Source organism: Sus scrofa, chromosome 14 (genome assembly GCF_054392235.1).
Source record: "Sus scrofa isolate SSC_HxYL_T2T_F1_AM1 chromosome 14, Sscrofa_HxYL_maternal_Yorkshire_Landrace_v2.0, whole genome shotgun sequence".
Taxonomy (NCBI): domain Eukaryota; kingdom Metazoa; phylum Chordata; class Mammalia; order Artiodactyla; family Suidae; genus Sus; species Sus scrofa.
The window spans coordinates 147,294,975-147,312,257 of NC_139396.1; the positions used below are offsets into that span (position 1 = coordinate 147,294,975).

General features: G+C 52.8%; 2 protein-coding genes across 63 annotated transcripts in view; one reads left to right on the forward strand and one right to left on the reverse strand.

Moving 5' to 3' along the window:
- Positions 1-17,283, forward strand: part of VWA2 (von Willebrand factor A domain containing 2) — a 56,049-nt gene that overhangs the window by 35,219 nt on the left and 3,547 nt on the right. For 10 of the 43 annotated variants that reach the window (XM_084994426.1, XM_084994433.1, XM_084994428.1 and 7 more), the window contains 8 exons: positions 577-710; positions 1,315-1,447; positions 4,476-4,531; positions 6,010-6,117; positions 7,319-7,891; positions 9,808-10,359; positions 10,956-11,081; positions 11,863-13,423. In XM_084994426.1, the coding sequence (XP_084850552.1) occupies positions 577-710; positions 1,315-1,447; positions 4,476-4,531; positions 6,010-6,117; positions 7,319-7,891; positions 9,808-10,359; positions 10,956-11,081; positions 11,863-11,948 (1,768 nt within the window). In that variant the 3' untranslated portion in view covers positions 11,949-13,423. Of the gene's footprint in view, positions 1-576; positions 711-1,314; positions 1,448-4,475; positions 4,532-6,009; positions 6,118-7,318; positions 7,892-8,289; positions 8,861-8,929; positions 10,360-10,955; positions 11,082-11,862; positions 13,424-13,800; positions 14,745-17,283 lie in introns of those variants that run through there. The other 33 variants (XM_084994430.1, XM_084994429.1, XM_084994442.1 and 30 more) reach the window with 20 other exon arrangements.
- The window catches only part of AFAP1L2 (actin filament associated protein 1 like 2), a 127,239-nt gene continuing 125,343 nt past the window's right edge, over positions 15,388-17,283 (reverse strand). For all 20 annotated transcript variants that reach the window (XM_084994391.1, XM_084994389.1, XM_084994401.1 and 17 more), the window contains one exon: positions 15,388-16,591. In XM_084994391.1, coding sequence (XP_084850517.1) covers positions 16,565-16,591 — 27 coding nt within the window. In that variant the 3' untranslated portion in view covers positions 15,388-16,564. The remainder of the gene's footprint in view (positions 16,592-17,283) is intronic.

The following is a 17,283-nucleotide window of genomic DNA, read 5'->3' on the forward strand; positions in this document are numbered from 1 at the left end:
AGGTTTCTCACCATCATTTAACCCTTTCTTCCTGCCTGAGGGGAGGATAACCCACACACTGTTTCTGTTCTGGGTGCCAGCAGTGCCCTCTGGCTGTCGAAGTCTGCCAGCTGCCTCCTCTAGAGGTCCCACGTCGCTCGCTGGCCTTTGAGCTCTTTCCACTGCTTGGGATTACTAGCTGTTCCTGTGTGTTCTTCCCGTGCAGTCACCTAGAACCACTTGCCTTCATTTCCTTTCTGGTTAAATTTTTCTCACCAGCTATGGATTCCAAAACCAGACAGCTAGATCTGTTGGGACTGTGTCTTAGATAAGAGCCCAAGTGCGAGGCTATCCTCCGAGGAAATCCGTCCACTATAGCTTGTGCACATCACGACCCGTAGCTGAGTGTCCTTGAGGTCTTTCTCTGGCCCACTTCTAGCCCTTACCTGCATCCTAGAGGGCTGAGCTCGCAGCAAAGTGGCTCCTGCATCAGTGGGTGGCAGGGGCTGTCTCTGAGGAGCCCAGCATCTGGGAGGGGGTGGGCAGGAGTGCCAGCCAGTGAGCTATAGTGACTTCTCCGCTGGGGCCGGGGCACAGGTGGGAGGAGCTGCACATTCTGGCCAGTGAGCCAACGGAGCAGCACGTGCTGATGGCCGAGCAGGTGGAGGACGCCGCCAACGGCCTCTTCAGCAGCCTCAGCAGCTCTGCCATCTGTACCATCACCTCTCCAGGTGAGTAAGAAGCTGGAAGGAGTGGCCTTGCCCACACAGATGTGGGGTGGGGGTGGGGAAGGGTCCCCAAGGCCAGAGGTCAGGACTCAGGAGACTCCCCAGAGAGGAAGGGCAAGAGGAACGGGCCCCTGCAACTTGGCCCTGGGGCCCTCTGCTCCATTCTTCCCCCCTGTGTCAGGCTCTATGGGGTCCTTGGCTGGAAATTCTGAGCTTGTCTCATAGGGTAGAGAGGCTCAGGTCTCAGGGCCCAGATCTGGTGGGGCTCCCATGCCTGTATCTCTTGCTTGGGAAGACGAGCCAGCTCCCCTGTCATGGTCAGCACAGGGAGGGCTCCATCTGGGGGCGAGACCCCTGTACTCATAGTCATCTTTGTGAGGGTCCCCCCAGGAGCTAGAGTGAAGTGTTTCATATAAAACATTCACGTGCTCACAGGATGGAAGAGCTGGGTGGGGTGGGGCCTGCGCAGAGGAGATGCTCGGAGACTGGCTGCCCCTCCCCCGAGTGCTCTGCGCAGCAGGAACCAGGGCTGAGGGTGGTGCAGCCACAGGTCGCACAGAAGGCATAACCCTGTCTTTCCCATCTCGTCCATGCGCGGCGGACACAGACTGCAAGGTCCAGCCTCACCCCTGTGAGCGCAAGACACTGGAGACGGTCAGGGAGCTTGCCGGCCACGCCCCATGCTGGAGAGGATCTCGGGGGACCGACGCTGTGCTGGCTGCACTCTGTCCCTTCTCCAGGTTCGTCCAAAGGTCTGGGGCCAGAGCCTGAGGGCACAGCCTGGGCAGGGATGGCTGAGTCCTTGTGAGCTACAGCCATGGAGCATGTGACAAGGATCGGAGGAGACCTGGGAGGAAGCCAGGCACAGAGCTCTGGGACACAGGCAGGGTCCCAGTGACTCATTGTCACAGTCTTGTAGACATACCCCCTAGGCGCCCAGGGTGAGTGATGGGGGCAGAGTCACGGCCATTCTGGAAGGCTGGTAAGTCAGCCGAAAGCTGGTCCCACAGAGAAGTGGTCTGGCTTTGGGACAGTGGTCTGGTAATTTGGTTCCTCTGAGCACCAGTTTCCATATTTGTAGGGGCTGAGTGAGGCAAGTGGCTCAAGATCCTTGATGAATTCCAGTTGTGGAGGCCGTGGGGGCTGCTGGATTCAGGATGGAGCTCAGGCATTCAAGGGGCACCTGCTGCCTGGCTGTCAGCCACTGCCCTGCTAATCCGGACACCCCTCCCCCCCGCCCGCTGCCGCAACCCTGGCACTTTTCCAGACCACCTCCAACATGCCACCTGGTCAGTGCCTGGTGACCCCGCCCTGTCATCCTTTCTGGAGGGCCAAGGTCACGTTTGAACGAGCTGCACCTTGGCCCCTGGGCCTGGCCTCAGCAGTAAGATCAGAGCACGCACACAGCAATAAGTGGATTGGCCGAGAAGCCATGGGGGCCGTGCTGGGCCGATGCAGAGTCCAAACGCCATCCCAGCAGGGAAGAGCTGTGCCCTGCATTGGGTCACAGGAAGTGGGGCCTCGAGCCATGTTGGGGGCTGCTAGAGGCTCTCTCTGAACCTGAGCTTTTAAGTGAAAGGAGGTAGTTCTTCATTCCTTGGTGAACACGTGTAAATGCCCACTCTGAGCCACACAGTGGGCAGGCAACAAGGAGATGGCACGGTGACTCATGACTCCAGAGAGAGCCTTCCAGGTGCTGCCCATCATGGAGAAAGGGGCTACCTGAGCAGACTTGAAAGATGTGGGAACCATCCAGAGGCATCCAGAGCCAGGAGCCCTGGGAGAGGCTGGGGGATCGAGTACACGTCATGGCTTTGTGCTCAGACCCTGGAGGCGCCACTGCTAATGAGCTGGGAAGGCCCTGCTGTCTATCTCTATATTTAGAAAGGGGGTGATAACAGGACCTGCCCCAGGATTGGTGGGAGCACACAAGAGTTAATATGTAGAACGCACTGAGACTGCGGGCTCCTAGAATAATGCATATTGTAAGCTTTTCATCAATCCCCTCATTCAAGAAATACAGGGAATTCCCACTGTGGCACAATGGGATCAGTGGTGTCTTGGGAGCGCTGGGACTCAGGTTCGACCCCCAGCCCGGCACAGTGGGATAAGGGTCTGGTATTGCCACAGCTGTGGCGTAGGTTTCCATTGCAGCTCAGAGCTGATCCCTAGTCTGGGAACTTCATATGCCTCAGGGTGAGCACAAACAGAAAAGAAAGAAAAAGAAATAGGCTCTTCTAAGCTCACAGAACTTCCCCAGGTCCTGGGGATTCTGCATGAGCACCTCACAAACAAATCCGCCCTGGAGAGCAAGAGGCAGCCATAAACACAGTGAATACCTAAGTGAGCTCTTAGGTGGTGCTAAGTGCTGTCGGGAAAGAACGCAGGCTGGGGTTGTGGTTTTGTGACAGGGAAGGCCTTGCGCAGCATGTGGCATCTGAGTCCAGACCTGATGGAGGTGGAGGACTAGCTGAGTACAGGCCATGGCCTGTGGACAGTGTTTGCTCAAGGCTGGCTCCCTGTACAGGCTTGGGTGGGGAGGGCAGGGCCTGTGGAGCTTTCTGGGCTAGGACACGTCATTTTATGAGGCCACTGGGAGTAGATGCAGAGGGGGAGAAGAGTCCTCGGTAATGAGCTGGTGGCTCGGTCAAGTTGATGTCAGCCACCCCTTGAGTCCTTCATAGACTTGGCTTTTATCCCGAGTGGATGTTTTGCCTCAGGAAAGACCCTGCCCTCAGGTGAGCCCATTGAGCTCACCTGGCCCTCAGGTGGGCAGCCCTGGCTGGAGTCTCACTACGAGACACCCTCTCAGAAAGTTTTAGAGAACTTTGTGGCCAAGGACCAGAGAGTCTCCTTAGATGACGCCATCTTTAGAGCTGCCACCAGCCAAGAGGGCAGACTTTCTGCCCAAGGGACAAGGAGCCCTTCCTGCTGCAGCCGCCCCATTGCCCTACAGACTTAGGAGAGCAGGGAGGCCCAGGGGGCAGGGTGCCTGGGCTTTGGAGGTGGGTCTTGGATCCCAGCTCTGCTGCGTTCTGATAGCCGTGTGGCTTTGGGCAACTTAACTCAGCCCTGTGAACCCATTTCCCCATCCGGAAGAGATACTGTCTCTTCAGGTAGCTGTGGACTTGAGGTGACAATAGGGACAGCTGGAGTATGGAAGCCAGCATAGGAATGGTGGCGATCAAATAGACCTCAGAGGTGGAGATGAGTGGTTTGCAAACCCTCCTGAGCTGCGGAGCCTCGTGTGGACACTTGTTGTGCAAACCAGAAAAAGCACATTCGAGGTGGGGGCTGAGGCACTGGGGGAGCCCTGCACACACCATCTCCTTCCCTCTCCGCTGAGGTTCCGGGGAAAGCAGCTGAAACCTACAGACAGAGTGACTGCGTAGAAGAGGGAATTGGAGACCAGAGAAGGAGCGTAACTTGCCTATTATCTAATCTCAGTACTTCCTGCACCTGCTGCATCGTGTGGGGCCCAGAAAGGAACTTGTAAGAGAAAGCTGCTCCCCTAGTTCAGAGTATTGGACATGGATTGCTTTAACTTCTGAAATGATAACCAACTGACAGTATCTTTTTTTTTTTTTTAATTACCTTTGAGTAGTTTGAAACACCTCCCACTCTCCATGCAGGTAAAGGTGGGGTAGAATCAAGAAAGAAAAGTCTCTTGACTCGCTTCTGCATCGGCATCCTCTGTCAGCTCTGAGTTTCTAAATCACCTCTCCTCTTAAACTTCTCATCTCTACCATTTGCTTCCTTGGGTTGTAGCTGGAAGAGAGTGTTCTTATCTCACCCTGCCACCTGCTACAGGACTACCTGCCCAGGTACAGTCTGCCTCTTGGCTTCTCCTCTTCTTTCCGGCCCTGGGACTCAGCTGGCTCCCAGGGGCATTTGGACTCCTGGGGCAGAAAGGGGGGTTGTTGGGCCCAGCTCCAGGGCAGAGAGATGTGTTCACACCGTACTTCTCCCTCCCTTGTTCAGTGGTGCTTTTTCACCGAGGATGGGGTGAAGGCTTTGGAATGACTTCCTTAACCAGGTCGCCTTGTGTTGACAACAGGCAGAGAGGGGCTTGCCCTGAGCACCAGCTTTGCACACAGCCTCACATCCAGCTCCAGACTCTGGGCGAGACACCTGAGCCTCACTTTCCTCCTGTGTAAAATGGGGATAATGTTTGCCCCATGTCTGGACCCCCATTTCCCTGCTCTGGATGATAGGGCGTATCTTGCCTGGGATCCTGGTGACGGTGCAATAGATGATGCTCCCTGGGGGGCTTCATCAGCCACAGAGTCCCACGCAAACAGGAGGACCGGTCAGAACCATTAAGATCATTCAGCCGGGCTCCCCAGTGGGCCCTCCCTGCTCCTCGCCCAGGGTCTGGTGCACGCATGGACCCAGGAGCACAGACTCGCACTGGAGTGTGTTGGCATCAGCCCTCGTGTGGATTTGCTACGCCTGATGAGGTCAGGAGCCTGCCCTCTGAAGGCAGAGCAGCGAAGGGCTTTATGTGCATCTCATATTAAAGTTTCAACATTACTGACCTCTGACACATGGAAGGAACTGAAGGTGGGGTTGTTTCTGCTCAGAAATAAAAACTCAAGGACTTAGGGTTTTGGAACCTGCGTGACCTGGGTTTGAGTCCCAGCTCTGCCCCTTTCCGAGTCTGTGACCTTCAGGACTCACTGTTTGTTGAGTTTCAGCTTCCTGTCTGTGACATGGGGACTCACAGTGTCTGCTTCATCTGGTTGAATGCATGAAGCAAGATCATGCCCGTAGGACTTAGCACAGTACCTGGGCCCATAGTAGCTGCTCAGGGAAAGGCCACTGTTAGTGGTGTTACAAGCACCCAGTTGTTTCCACAAACTCCAGCTGACAGAACTGCAGGCCTAAGTGCCCAGAATTAACTCCACTAATTCCTCCTTTACAAAAGTATACACTTTAATTACAGTGATGTGACTAAGTAATAGCATCATATTTTTAAAGTATTGAGGGTCCAGACTCCTACACATAAATTTGGGGGAGGGACACACTTTAAGTCCATCACACAGGTTCCCGGTATCAAAGCCAGGAGCCAGATCCCACTGGACCTGGGTAATTCACACAGGGCCCTACTGAGCCCACCACTGAGCGTCTCTTCCCACCCACGCCCTGTCCCCCTTACGCACTTCTCTTGTTTCCCTTCTCTTCGCTACACGTGTTGAGGCTCTTTTCCTAGTGCATCTGGGGAGAGGAAGGGGCTGGGCCCTGGTGGGCAGGGCGGCCAAATCCCTTCACACCAGGCTGTTGACAGGCCCCTCTCTGATAGGCCCCTGTGACTCGCAGCCATGCCAGAATGGAGGCACGTGTGTTCCAGAAGGACCGGACAGGTACCACTGCCTCTGCCCACCGGCCTTCAGAGGGGAGGCTGACTGCGGTACGTGTGCAGGGGGGGCGTCCCAGACTCTGACCTTTGTGGAGCAGTGGCGCCCATGCTCCTGCTTCTCACCTGCCACCCTCTCAGCTACAAGGTAGAAACTGGACCTAGAGTTAGTGCCACCTGCTTCCTAAGTTCACCGTTGATCTGATGTCTCAAATGAGACCCCGAGGGCTCTGTGGACATGTGTCTCAGGTGGTAGAGCCCTAGGTGGGACCCGACTCCCGGCTTCTTAGCTTTACAGTGGCTGCTGCTTGACCTTTGAGCATCATTGAGCCCAGCTGCAGGCTGGAGCCAGCCCAACAGGGTCCTGGCTGTGGCAGAGTCTCCTTCTCTCTTCCAAGAAGAGTGAGGAACCTCAACTCCTTTTGGTTTTAAAACTGTGAAATGAAGATTATAATTGACTTGGCCCCTGTGGTTATGGGAATTTGAAATAAGACTGTGTATATGAGTACTTATGTAGAGAGTACTTCACACATAGGACAGGCCTGGTTAAATGATAACTTTTTTTTTTTTTTTTTTTTTTGGTCTTTTTAAGGCTGCACCGCAGCATATGGAAGTCCCCAGGCTAGGGGTCAAAGCAGACTGTAGCCACTAGCCTAAGCCACAGCCACAGCCACGCCAGATCCAAGCCACATCTGCAACCTACATTGCAGCTCACAGCAACACCAGATTTCTAACCCACTGAACGAGGCCAGGGATCAAACCCACATCCTCATGGATGCTAGTCAGGTTCTTAACCCCCAAGCCACCATGGGAACTCTCTATATACCTTTTTAAAAACTGTAGTGCTGGGTCAATAGGAGATTATATGGGAAAAAAACATATCTTGACCTCCTATCTCACAAACTACACGAAAGCAATTCCAGATGGATCATAGATTTCAATGTAAAAGGCAAAGCTCTGAAGCTTCTGGAAGAAAAGACAGGAGTGTTGTCTTTGTGATCTCGGGGTAGACAAAAGATTTCCCCAAGAGGACATAGGAAGCACTAACCATAATGGAAAAAATTTACAGGTTAGATTTTTCTTTTGGAAAAGTAGTGAGAGGTGGAGATGCTTGGTGGCAGCCAGGGGGCACTGTGTCCAGCCCCATCCCCCTCCTGGGCAGGAGGCAACCCAGGCCCCACGTGGCGGTTGGGCGACCCGGGTGGGACAGTGGTCTGTGGGCCCCACAGCCTGACAGCTGCTACGGTCCTGACAGCCCCGAAGCTGAGCGTGGAGTGCAGAGTGGACATCCTCTTCCTACTGGCCAGCTCGGCGGCCGCCACCCCAGAGGGCTTCCAGCGGGCCAAGGCCTTTGTGAAGCGGTTTGCACAGGCAGTGCTGGGCGAGGCGTCCCGGGCACGCGTGGGCGTGGCCCACTACAATTCCAAGCTGGCAGTGGCCGTGCCCGTGGGCGAGTACCTGGACGTGCCAGACCTGGTCCGGAGTCTCGACGGCGTGCCCTTCGGCGGCGGTCCCACCCTGACCGGCAGGGCCTTGCAGCAGGTGGCAGAGCGCGGCTTCGGGAGCGCCGCCTGGACGGGTCAGGACCGGCCCCGCAGGGTGGTGGTCCTGATGACTGAGGCGCGCTCGCAGGACGAGGTGGCCGGCCCGGCACTTTTCGCGAGGGCCCGGGAGCTGCTCCTGCTGGGTGTGGGCAGTGAGGCTGTGCAGGCGGAGCTGGAGGAGATCACGGGCAGCCCGGAGCGCGTCATGGTCTACACCGGCCCACAGGACCTGTTCAACCAAATCCCGAAGCTGCAGGGGCACCTGTGCAGCCAGCCACACCCAGGTAAGGACCAGTACCCATGCCGGTACCAGCTGTCGGCCAGCAGGTTTGTGGCAGGCTCTGGCTCCTTTTGGTTCCTACTTAACCAGGGCCAGTGCTGGGGGCTGGACCCACAGCCCAATCTGTTTACGTACCAGCCCGTGCAAGGAGTAACTTCTCAGCTTACCAACAGTAGCACCTCCAGAGGGGCCTTGGGGAGCATGAAGTACGACAAGCAACATCCTCCCTAGTACAGAGTAAGCTCAGCGTGAGCACTCAGAATTGTAGGTATTGCCCTTTATGGTCACTGTTGATAACAAGCTCTGGATCTACTACGCAAGCTCTAAAAGAGCAGCGCCCCAGTTTCTTTTTGGTGGCCCACAGGAAAAAAAATGCATTCCAGCACATGCTCATGCCCACAGGCAGACACGAGTGGAACAAAACCGTCACGAGACGATGCTTGGCCTTTCTCCCTGGGGTGCGTTCTGACATTACTCTGTTCAGTTGCACCACCCGTGTGGATTTCATGATTTCCGGAGAGTTCTGCCTGGGGGGGTGGACATGCGCGTGGGCAGGAGCCTGGCCTGTGGTCAGAGGTGTAGCAGCTGCAGCGCTTCTTCTGCAGGGCTCCCCGGTTTCTCTGCAGAGGTGGGAAGTGGGAAGTTGCCTGTGGAATTCAGCTCCTCAGCCCCAGCTGTCCCTCTCACTGGAGGTGAGACTTTGCTGTGGGCGGGGACAAGGAACAGGTGTCCACCCGCCCACCTCCACTGTGCCCCTCTGGTCTCATTTCCCCTTGGCGGCCCGAGGGGTTCTTTAAAAAACATTTGAGAATTGCAGGAAAATTGTAACAGTATATCGTATACTGTGTAAGGAGTCTATCCCAGATACTCCACACCCAGGGTCCCTCTTAGAAGATGTTAGCCAGGTACAGTTGTCACAATAAATGAAACCAAATGGATGCACTGTTATTTATTAAAGTCTACACTTCATTCAGATTTCCTTAGTTGTTTAATGCCCTTTTTCTGTTCCTAGGATCCCATCCTGGCACCACGCTATATTTAGTCTTCATGTCCTTTTTCTTAGACTCTTCTTGGCTGTGACAGTTTCTCAGACTTCTCTTGTGCTGGAGAGGTTTTTAAGAATCAATGAGAGCCTCTTACTCCAGACTCGACACCATTCCAGTGGCTCCCCTCTGCACTTGGAATGACAGCCGAACTCCTTCCGCTGGCATCTGAGAGCTGTGGTCCAGCCCCTGCAGGCCTCTCTGTGGCTCCTGCCTGGAGGGGTGGAGGGGGGGGCCACACCAGCTGGAAGCACCCCCCAGCCCCTAACCCCAGCCACCCCTGCTGGTCCCTCTCAGAGCACCTTGCTCTTTTCCTCCACCGCTGCTCACACAGTTTGTAACTGTGCATTGGTTTTATGCCTGTCAGCCCATCGAGGGTAGGCAGTATGATGCATTTTGATGTGCACACGGTATTATTAGTGCCTGGGTGTAGTGCGTCCACCAGAGCGTGGATGAAGCCCTGGTGCTCGGCAGCTGACATAGTAGGGTGTTTATTCCTCTCACGTCACAGAGGTGAGTAGCCTGGGCCAGCAGGGTGGCTCCGCTGTCTTGTATTTCCACCTCTAACCCCAAGGTCACCATTTCTCAGACCACAGGAAGAGGGCAGGAGAAGTGAAAGGCAAGCATCCTCCCTTTGAGGCCAAAACTTGGAAATTGCACGATTACTTTCCGTCACATCCCATCAGATAGAACTTGTCACGTGGCCACACCCAGCTGCCAGGGAGGCTAGGAATGCCGTCCAGCCGGGCATTCCTGTATCCTGCTAACCTCTCGCAGAGGGTGGCGGGTGGATCCTGCAGTGGACAGACAGCAGATGGGCTCACCCCAGAGAGTCCCCGCTTGGCCACCCCCTGAGGCCCACTCTGCTGTTCTGCAGGCTGCCGGGCCCGGCCGCTGGACCTGGTCTTCATGTTGGATGCTTCGGCCTCGGTGGGGCCCGAGAACTTCGCCCGGATGCAGAGTTTCCTGAGAAGCTGCACCCTCCAGTTCGACGTGAACCCCGACGTGATGCAGATGGGCCTGGTGGTGTATGGCGGCCAGGTCCAGACAGCCTTCGGGCTGGACACACACACCACCCGCGCCACGGTGCTGCGGGCCCTGAGCCAGGCCCCCTACCTGGGTGGGGCGGGCTCGGCAGGCACAGCCTTGCTGCACATCTATGACAAGGTGATGACGGTCCAGATGGGCGCCCGGCCGGGTGTCCCCAAGGTTGTGATAGTGGTCACGGGTGGGCAGGGGGTGGAGGACGCGGCTGTCCCTGCTGAGAAGCTGAGGGACAACGGCGTCTCTGTCTTGGTGGTGGGCGTGGGGCCTGTCCTGAGGGAGGCACTGCGGAGGCTCGCAGGTCCCCGGGACTCCCTGATCCACGTGGCGGCCTACGAAGACCTGAGCCATCACCAGGACACGCTCATCGAGTGGATATGCAGAGGTGAGTGGGGGTCCGCACCCTCGGGGCTCCCTCCAAGGTGGGGGACCTCAGCCCGAGCCTTTACCTCATTACAAGGACGGCAGCTCCTCCCAGCTACCAGGCGCCTTCCACCTGCCAGGTTGTGTGCTACATCCCACACTCACAAAACCCTGCAGGAGGCACACCTCACTGTTTAAGGCGCAGAGCATTGAATACAGGCACCCTGTCCCAAACTTGAGAATGCAGAAGTTCCCAGGCCAGGGATCGAACCCGAGCCACAGCAGTGATAATGCTGACTCCTTAACCACTTGGCCACCAGGGAACTCCCCTTTCACCTTTAAAAAAGTATGTGGCCCTCATCATAGTAAGCACTGCTGTGTGCATGGCCCATCCAAGAGAAGGAGTCTGTATGTGTGTAGGAAGGCTGGGTGGAAGTCAGGTCTTTGGCCACTCAGTGTGGGGCCCAACCATGTGCCCAGCTGTGGCTCAGGGGCCCACAGTGACATTAATATGTATAAGACTCCGCTCCTGTGGCCTTGCCTCTGTGTTGGGCTTCCTGGGGGGAGGGTCTTGGGGCCCGATCCAGGCTGCACCTGCTGGCACGTCCTCCCTTGCAGAAGCCAAGCAGCCAGTTAATCTCTGCAAACCCAATCCGTGCATGAACGAGGGCACCTGTATCCTGCGTAATGGGAGCTACCGCTGCGAGTGCCGGGATGGCCGGGAGGGCCCCCACTGCGAGAGCTGTGAGTGGGGCTCCTGCCGGGGTGCTGGTCTGGGTTCTCCTGAGCTCCAGGACCGCAGCTGAGGGAGGACCCAGGGCTTCAGTGGGCAGGCTCAATCATTTGTGCATTCATGCAGCAAACAAGGGGGTGCCTCCCACATCCCAGATGCCGTTCTAGATGTGGGGAACAGAGCAGGAAACGGGACAGTGAGAATCTCTGCCATCGTGGAGCTAGTGAGGGAGACACACAGCAGATAAGCACGACCTATAGTATATGAGATGCTGCTGAGCACACTCTAATGAATGAGAATGCACAGTGAGGGAGGGAGGCGTCGGGTGGGAGCACAGGGGACCCAGGGTCACCGGCACACCCCACGACGGAGGATGCGGGCACGGGTGCAGGCGGGTGGGTAGATGTGGTGGTGGGAGTTCTTTGTTTCTATTTGCTCAGTGAACTGGGAGGAACTCTTGAGAGTGAGTACGAGGGGGGTGTGGAGGTTTGAGGAGAGAAGCGGACTTGAGAGAGGACACAGCAGCCTTCTATGTTGGGCAGCAATCTGGGCCCACCGGGGGCCAGCATTCACTAATTTAGTTAGAACAGCAGCTAGAGGACGATGCCCCCTTGGACCCCTAGGTTTCCTGGCACAGGCTGAGGCGGGCTTCCTAAGGCTGGGAGTGACACGGGGCAGTTCTGCTGGCCTAATGGAGTGAGAGCGAGGCAGGATGGGGCCCATCAGGCTGCTCGTGGGTTGAGACGAGGACTCAGACACTCCTGGTGTCCTCAAAGTTCACGTCTTTCCCAGGGGCCTTGAGAGGAGATGCCCCGAAGGCACGGGGCTCCAGCGGAGAGCCTGAAGGAGGGCAGCAGCCCGGGCCCCCTGGGCACTGAAAGGAGTGTCCTGTCTCGGGGACCTCTAAGCGTCTGCCTCCAGCTCTGCCCAGAACCCTGCTGCCCACTTTCCCAACCCAGGAGGAAGGGAGGGCCCAGCTGCAGACAGTGCTGCCCAGGAAGCCGGTGGCAGCCGCCCTCACCCCCTAACGATGACCTTGACAGCTTTTCACGTGTAAGTAAATGCTCTGCTGAGCTGGTTGTGCCCTGCTGAGCGGGCGACCTGCCGCCTCTCCCAAGGAGGAACAGAGGAACCCGGGGACTTCTGATGGCCTGTTTGAAGCTCCCTTTGCCCACAGCAAATGCTAACTAGAACATCACTGGGACAGTCACGCCCCAAGAGAAGGCAGTGACGAGAGGGTCCCTCAGACCACTGACGGGAAGGGACGGGATGGCGTTTCAAGATGGATCAAGCATGGACCTTTCAACACATCTTTGCCCAAAGATGTCCTTGATGCAGTCATTTGCTTGAAAAGGGGCTTGAGTGGCACATCTGACTTGTTCTGGTGACAGGTTCCATGTGGGAGAGACAGAAAGGCCCCAGACTGGAAGGTGACTGATTAACCAGCTATTTGCCTGTGGGGGAGGGGCTGAGTGTACAAACACCCCTGGTCTCCAGGGGCCCCGCGAGCTGGGCTTGGCCTTGGCAGCATTCCCTTCCGGGGGCTTTGGAGAGTTTCCTTAGGAGAGCTCATTGTGAGGGGTTTCTTGGGTGCTTGTCTTACTCCCCTTGTGTGGGGCAAAAATCAGTAGAATTCTTAAACTCAGTTAATACAGAACAAGAAAATTTAGGGAGATTTTGCTTTTTTAGGCATAGATCGTATGCTGTCTAGGTTTTAGTTTTGCTTCTTGTGCCTGGTTTTTAAAGACATATTTTAAGAAATGTTTGTTAGGGAGTTCCTGTTGTGGCTTGGCTCGTTAAGAACCCAGCTAGCATCCATGAGGAAGCAGGTTGGATCCTTGGCCTCACATAGTGTGTTAAGGATCCGGCGTTACTGTGAGTCGTGGTGTAGGTCAGAGATGCAGCTCGGATCCTGAGTTGCTATGGTGTAGGCTGGCAGCTGCAGCTCTGATTCGACCCCTAGACTGGGAACTTCCATATGCCACAGGTGCGGCCCTAAAAAGAAAAAAAAGTTGGTTATTTAATGGGAATATTTGTACCTAAATGGCCAAGAGGCACAGTCAGAATATTTTCTGGCGAACAAGGTATTTCACAATCAGTTCTCCCCCTGGGTGGTAGTGTTTGGAGTTGGGTTTTCAGTGGAGCCTTTGCAGAGTTCTGACTTAAATCCAGAGCCTGTTATCATTGTTTTTATTTTTAATGTAAACACTTAATGTGATGTTTTATAGGCATGCAGTGCTACCTTGATTTAAACACTGTTTAGCTTTAAGAACTTGAGGATTTCTGGTGCAAGAAAAACATGTGAAAATTCATCATGGTTTTTGTTGGATGTTAAAAAGTCCAGTCTGCCCAGCCCTGTGCATGTCAGTCATTTGTGTTCAAGGGATATATTCATTCCTATTACTACTCTTGCCTTCGCAGAGGCGACATCAGAGCAAGGGCCACATGTCCACCTGGCAGATGCTGATAGGTGATGGCAGAGAATTTACATGACTCCATTGTCTTTGCATTCATAGCAGTTTAATCATTTAATAGCGGAAGCGCTTTGTCTGGTTCAGGGCTGATATGTGAATGTCCCATTTTCATTGGACTTTATAAAAAAATTTTTAAAAAACCCCACAAAACTGTGGGGCCTGGGCTTACATACCAAAGGCCTTTTTTTTTTTTTTTTTTTTTTTTTTTTTTCTTTTTAAAGGCTGCACCAGCGGCATATGGAGGTTCCCAGGCTAGGGGTCGAATTGGAGCTGTAGCTGCTGGCCTACACCACAGCTCTCAGCAATGTCAGATCCTTAACCCACTGAGCAAGGCCAGGGATCAAACCCGCAACCTCATGGTTCCTAGTTGGATTTGTTTTGGCTGCGCCACAACGGAAACTCAAGGCTTTACTGTTTTTTATTTTTAGGTCTCAGTCCTTGAAACTTTTTTTTTTACCGTTTCTAGTGAAGGTGCCAGTTGAGGGATCGGTGCTTTCAGGGTCCCAGTAGTGGCAGAGGGCCTTCCTAACCACACGGCCTTGGTGAGCTTTTCCCAGCCAACCCTTTCTCTTTCTTTTCAAAGAAACTGGCTCTTCATTATGTATGTAATATAGACGTATGTTCTTCTTGGAAAAACGTAAACATTGCAGGTAGATCATAAATCTTATCTTTGCACTGAATGGTCATGATTTCAACGAGCTTGCTAAATGCTCTGGTCCTGACGGTTATTTGAGTCTCTTGCTTTTCTAGAAAGATAGCATTTACACATACTCACCGTTTTGTCTCTTCCTCTTGAAGTTCCAGACTACTTCTTGTCATTTTTGTATCGTGTAGGATCTCCAGAGTGATGTTTTTTTAAAAAAGTAATGGTAAGAGTGTGTATCTGGTTCTTGATTTGAAGGGTCTTTTTCATCATGACATGTTATTTTTTTGTGGGTTACTTGATAAGGAACCCTAAGTGATCTAATTCCTAGATTACAAAGAGTGTATTAGGAGGGTTGAGACTTGTGTTTCTGTTTCCTTTGAGAAGATGTTTATTTCACAGTGAATCTGTTAATAGGATAAATTACCCATGAGCGTATTTTCAGTTGTTGAACCACCTCTGATTTTCCTGGATGAATGTTATTTGGTTGCGATATCCGATTCTTTAAATGCTGCCGAATTTCATTTGCCAATATTATAAAGATTTTTTTTCATCTATGTCTGAAAATAAGATTAAGTTTTTCTTCTGCAAAGTGTTAGAATTTTGGTATCAGAGCTATGCTAACTTTCTAAAATGGAACACATATAGTCCTCAACCTTTCAATCTGCTATATTCATAGTATTTTCTTGTAATTTAAAAAGTCTTGTATCTGTACTTAAGGCCTCCTTTTTAGTTCTACCATTTAATATTGCCTTAAGCTACATTTTTTATTGGATTTGTCCTCTTTTCAAGGAGCTAGAAATTTGATTTTATCATTTGGAAAATGAGCATATTTACACTATGAACTTTCTTAATTATTACCACTGAGGCAACTTTTCAAGTATTGATATGCTCCCCCCCCCCAAGAATTATTTAGGAGTGTGTTTAACTTCTAGGAGTATTGATTTTGTCATTTATGTGGGTGACAGCTTCTGAAGATGTTTCCCATGTGTTAATTAATTACAGTATTAAAATCTTCTTACGCAGCTTGATTGAAGGAGGCTTAAAGTTTCCTTCTAAGATCCCCCCTTATAGCTCCACCAGTTTTTACTGCACATAGTTTGTAGTTCGCTGCGTAAATAACCATGAGGTTTCCCCCTTGAAGGAGAAGTCTCCCAGACTTGGTCCAAGTCGTCCCATGAAATACGAGAAAACCCAAAATACAACGAACATTTTATTAAAAAAAAAATCAACTCTAACTCACCACTTGGGACACCAAGTGTTTATGACAAAGGAAATAAATGCCCTGGGATTAGACAATAAGAATCAAAAGACCTTTAGTTCTCAGGAACCAGTGTTATAGAGAACTCTGATTCAGAACCCCCAGAAATGAGGCAGAGATGACAGATGACACATTTCAACCTGTGTTAACAACGCCATCGGAAGAGAAGGACAGGCAGCACAAAGAACAGCACTGCCCATTAAAGAAAAGAGACCACCCGAAACAAAATTCACCCCCCTTTTTTTTTTCTTGGAAAGGGCCTGGACATTAAGGACAACTTAAAAAACAGAGACTAAGAGAGCATTATATTAAATAACTAACTCTTCTGTAAAAATGGCCTCACCACAGGACTCAATCTGTAAACACAGGGTAATCTTGTTTCTATGATAATGTAAAAAGTCAGTTAACTCTCCAAAGACACTTTTCACTGTTCTAAATTACAGGATTTTAAACATTTTTTTTCCTATATAATACAGCAAAACAATTTTTTTTAAAAAAACACAATTGATTCAGGCTTGCTTTAGGATGGGGAAAAAGTCCTTGATTTATTGGGAACAGTGTCCCAAATATCTTTCCCCGTGCAATTTCTCAAAAAACCACGGATGGTTTTACACAGTTGAAGACAAGGACGGTTTAACCCCCGGCACCGCAAAGACCGGATAGGCGATGACAGCCAGGAGTTTCCCTCTTCCGGATCACCAGAGCCATGTGATCAGCGCAGCAGGGCCCTGCTACCTCGGTTTCTCGTCCACCAAAGTCTCAACATCAGAAGCTTTTCACTTAAAAAGCTTGATAAAGCAATTGATGAAACCGTCAAGGAAGAAAACACAGGATACCCCTAAATACAGCAATGTCTTCTTTACAACCACCAGACTTAGGTCTCCAAAAAAAAAAAAAAAAAAAAAAAAGAGAAGCCTTTTCATTGTTGTGTTACTTCCTTTGGCTCTGCAGGGGGGAGAGCCTCCTCTCCGCTGAGGCGCTCCATTCACAGAACCTCAGTCCTTCCTTCTTCTTGTAACCAGACTCACCCTTCCACAGAGCTGCTGCTCTAACGAAGACTGTCAGGAAGCAGGATTGTCCCCAAGGTCCATGTTGACAGGCGATGAAGCTCGCTTCCTAACTCGCTCCTTTCTTCTCCCATTCCTAGGGTACCAGGCAAACCCCAGCAGCACCCCCCGCCCCAAAGAGACAAGTTAGTTATCTTCTGTAGCAGCCTATGTATACACACAAGACTCTGGGAAGAGGGGCAGCAATTAGGGTTCTGCCTCCATGCGTGTGTCCCACTGTTTCACAGAGCACCTGTCCCTCGTGTGGCGGAGAGCGGGGGGTGAGGGATGTTTGTCACAGCACGGAGGCAGCAGTGGCTCGAGGTCTTCAGGGACTTGATAGTTAGTCACTGGTGCCTCAGAGTATCTCAAGCAGGTAAGTGGGGTGGAACTAGAGTCCACCCCAAACCCAAGCAGCTCTGGGCATGCGCTTCATCGTACAGATGAGCACAGGGTTTGTCACACAGTCTCTGTGGCCCTCGGGAAAACCCCGCAGTGGCATCGGCTCCGTGTTTACCCTTCTTGAGCCTTTGCCACCAGCTGGCTGGGCAGCTTTAGGCAAATCAGTCACCTGTCTGAACTGAGTCACTCTTTAGTTTTCAGGGCGGAAGTCCTGCAGAGTCACTGGGGTGTTTTTAATGGGAGGACCATGCGGCCCCGGCCTGTCTCTCGATCTCCTGATCAGCACGTGGTGGGCTGTACGGGGCTTTCTGTGCCCTCGGGCTGACTCGTAAGGTCGGAGCCGAGCGCAAGCACCCTTCTGGTGGGTCGGTGCCCAGGGCCCAGGCA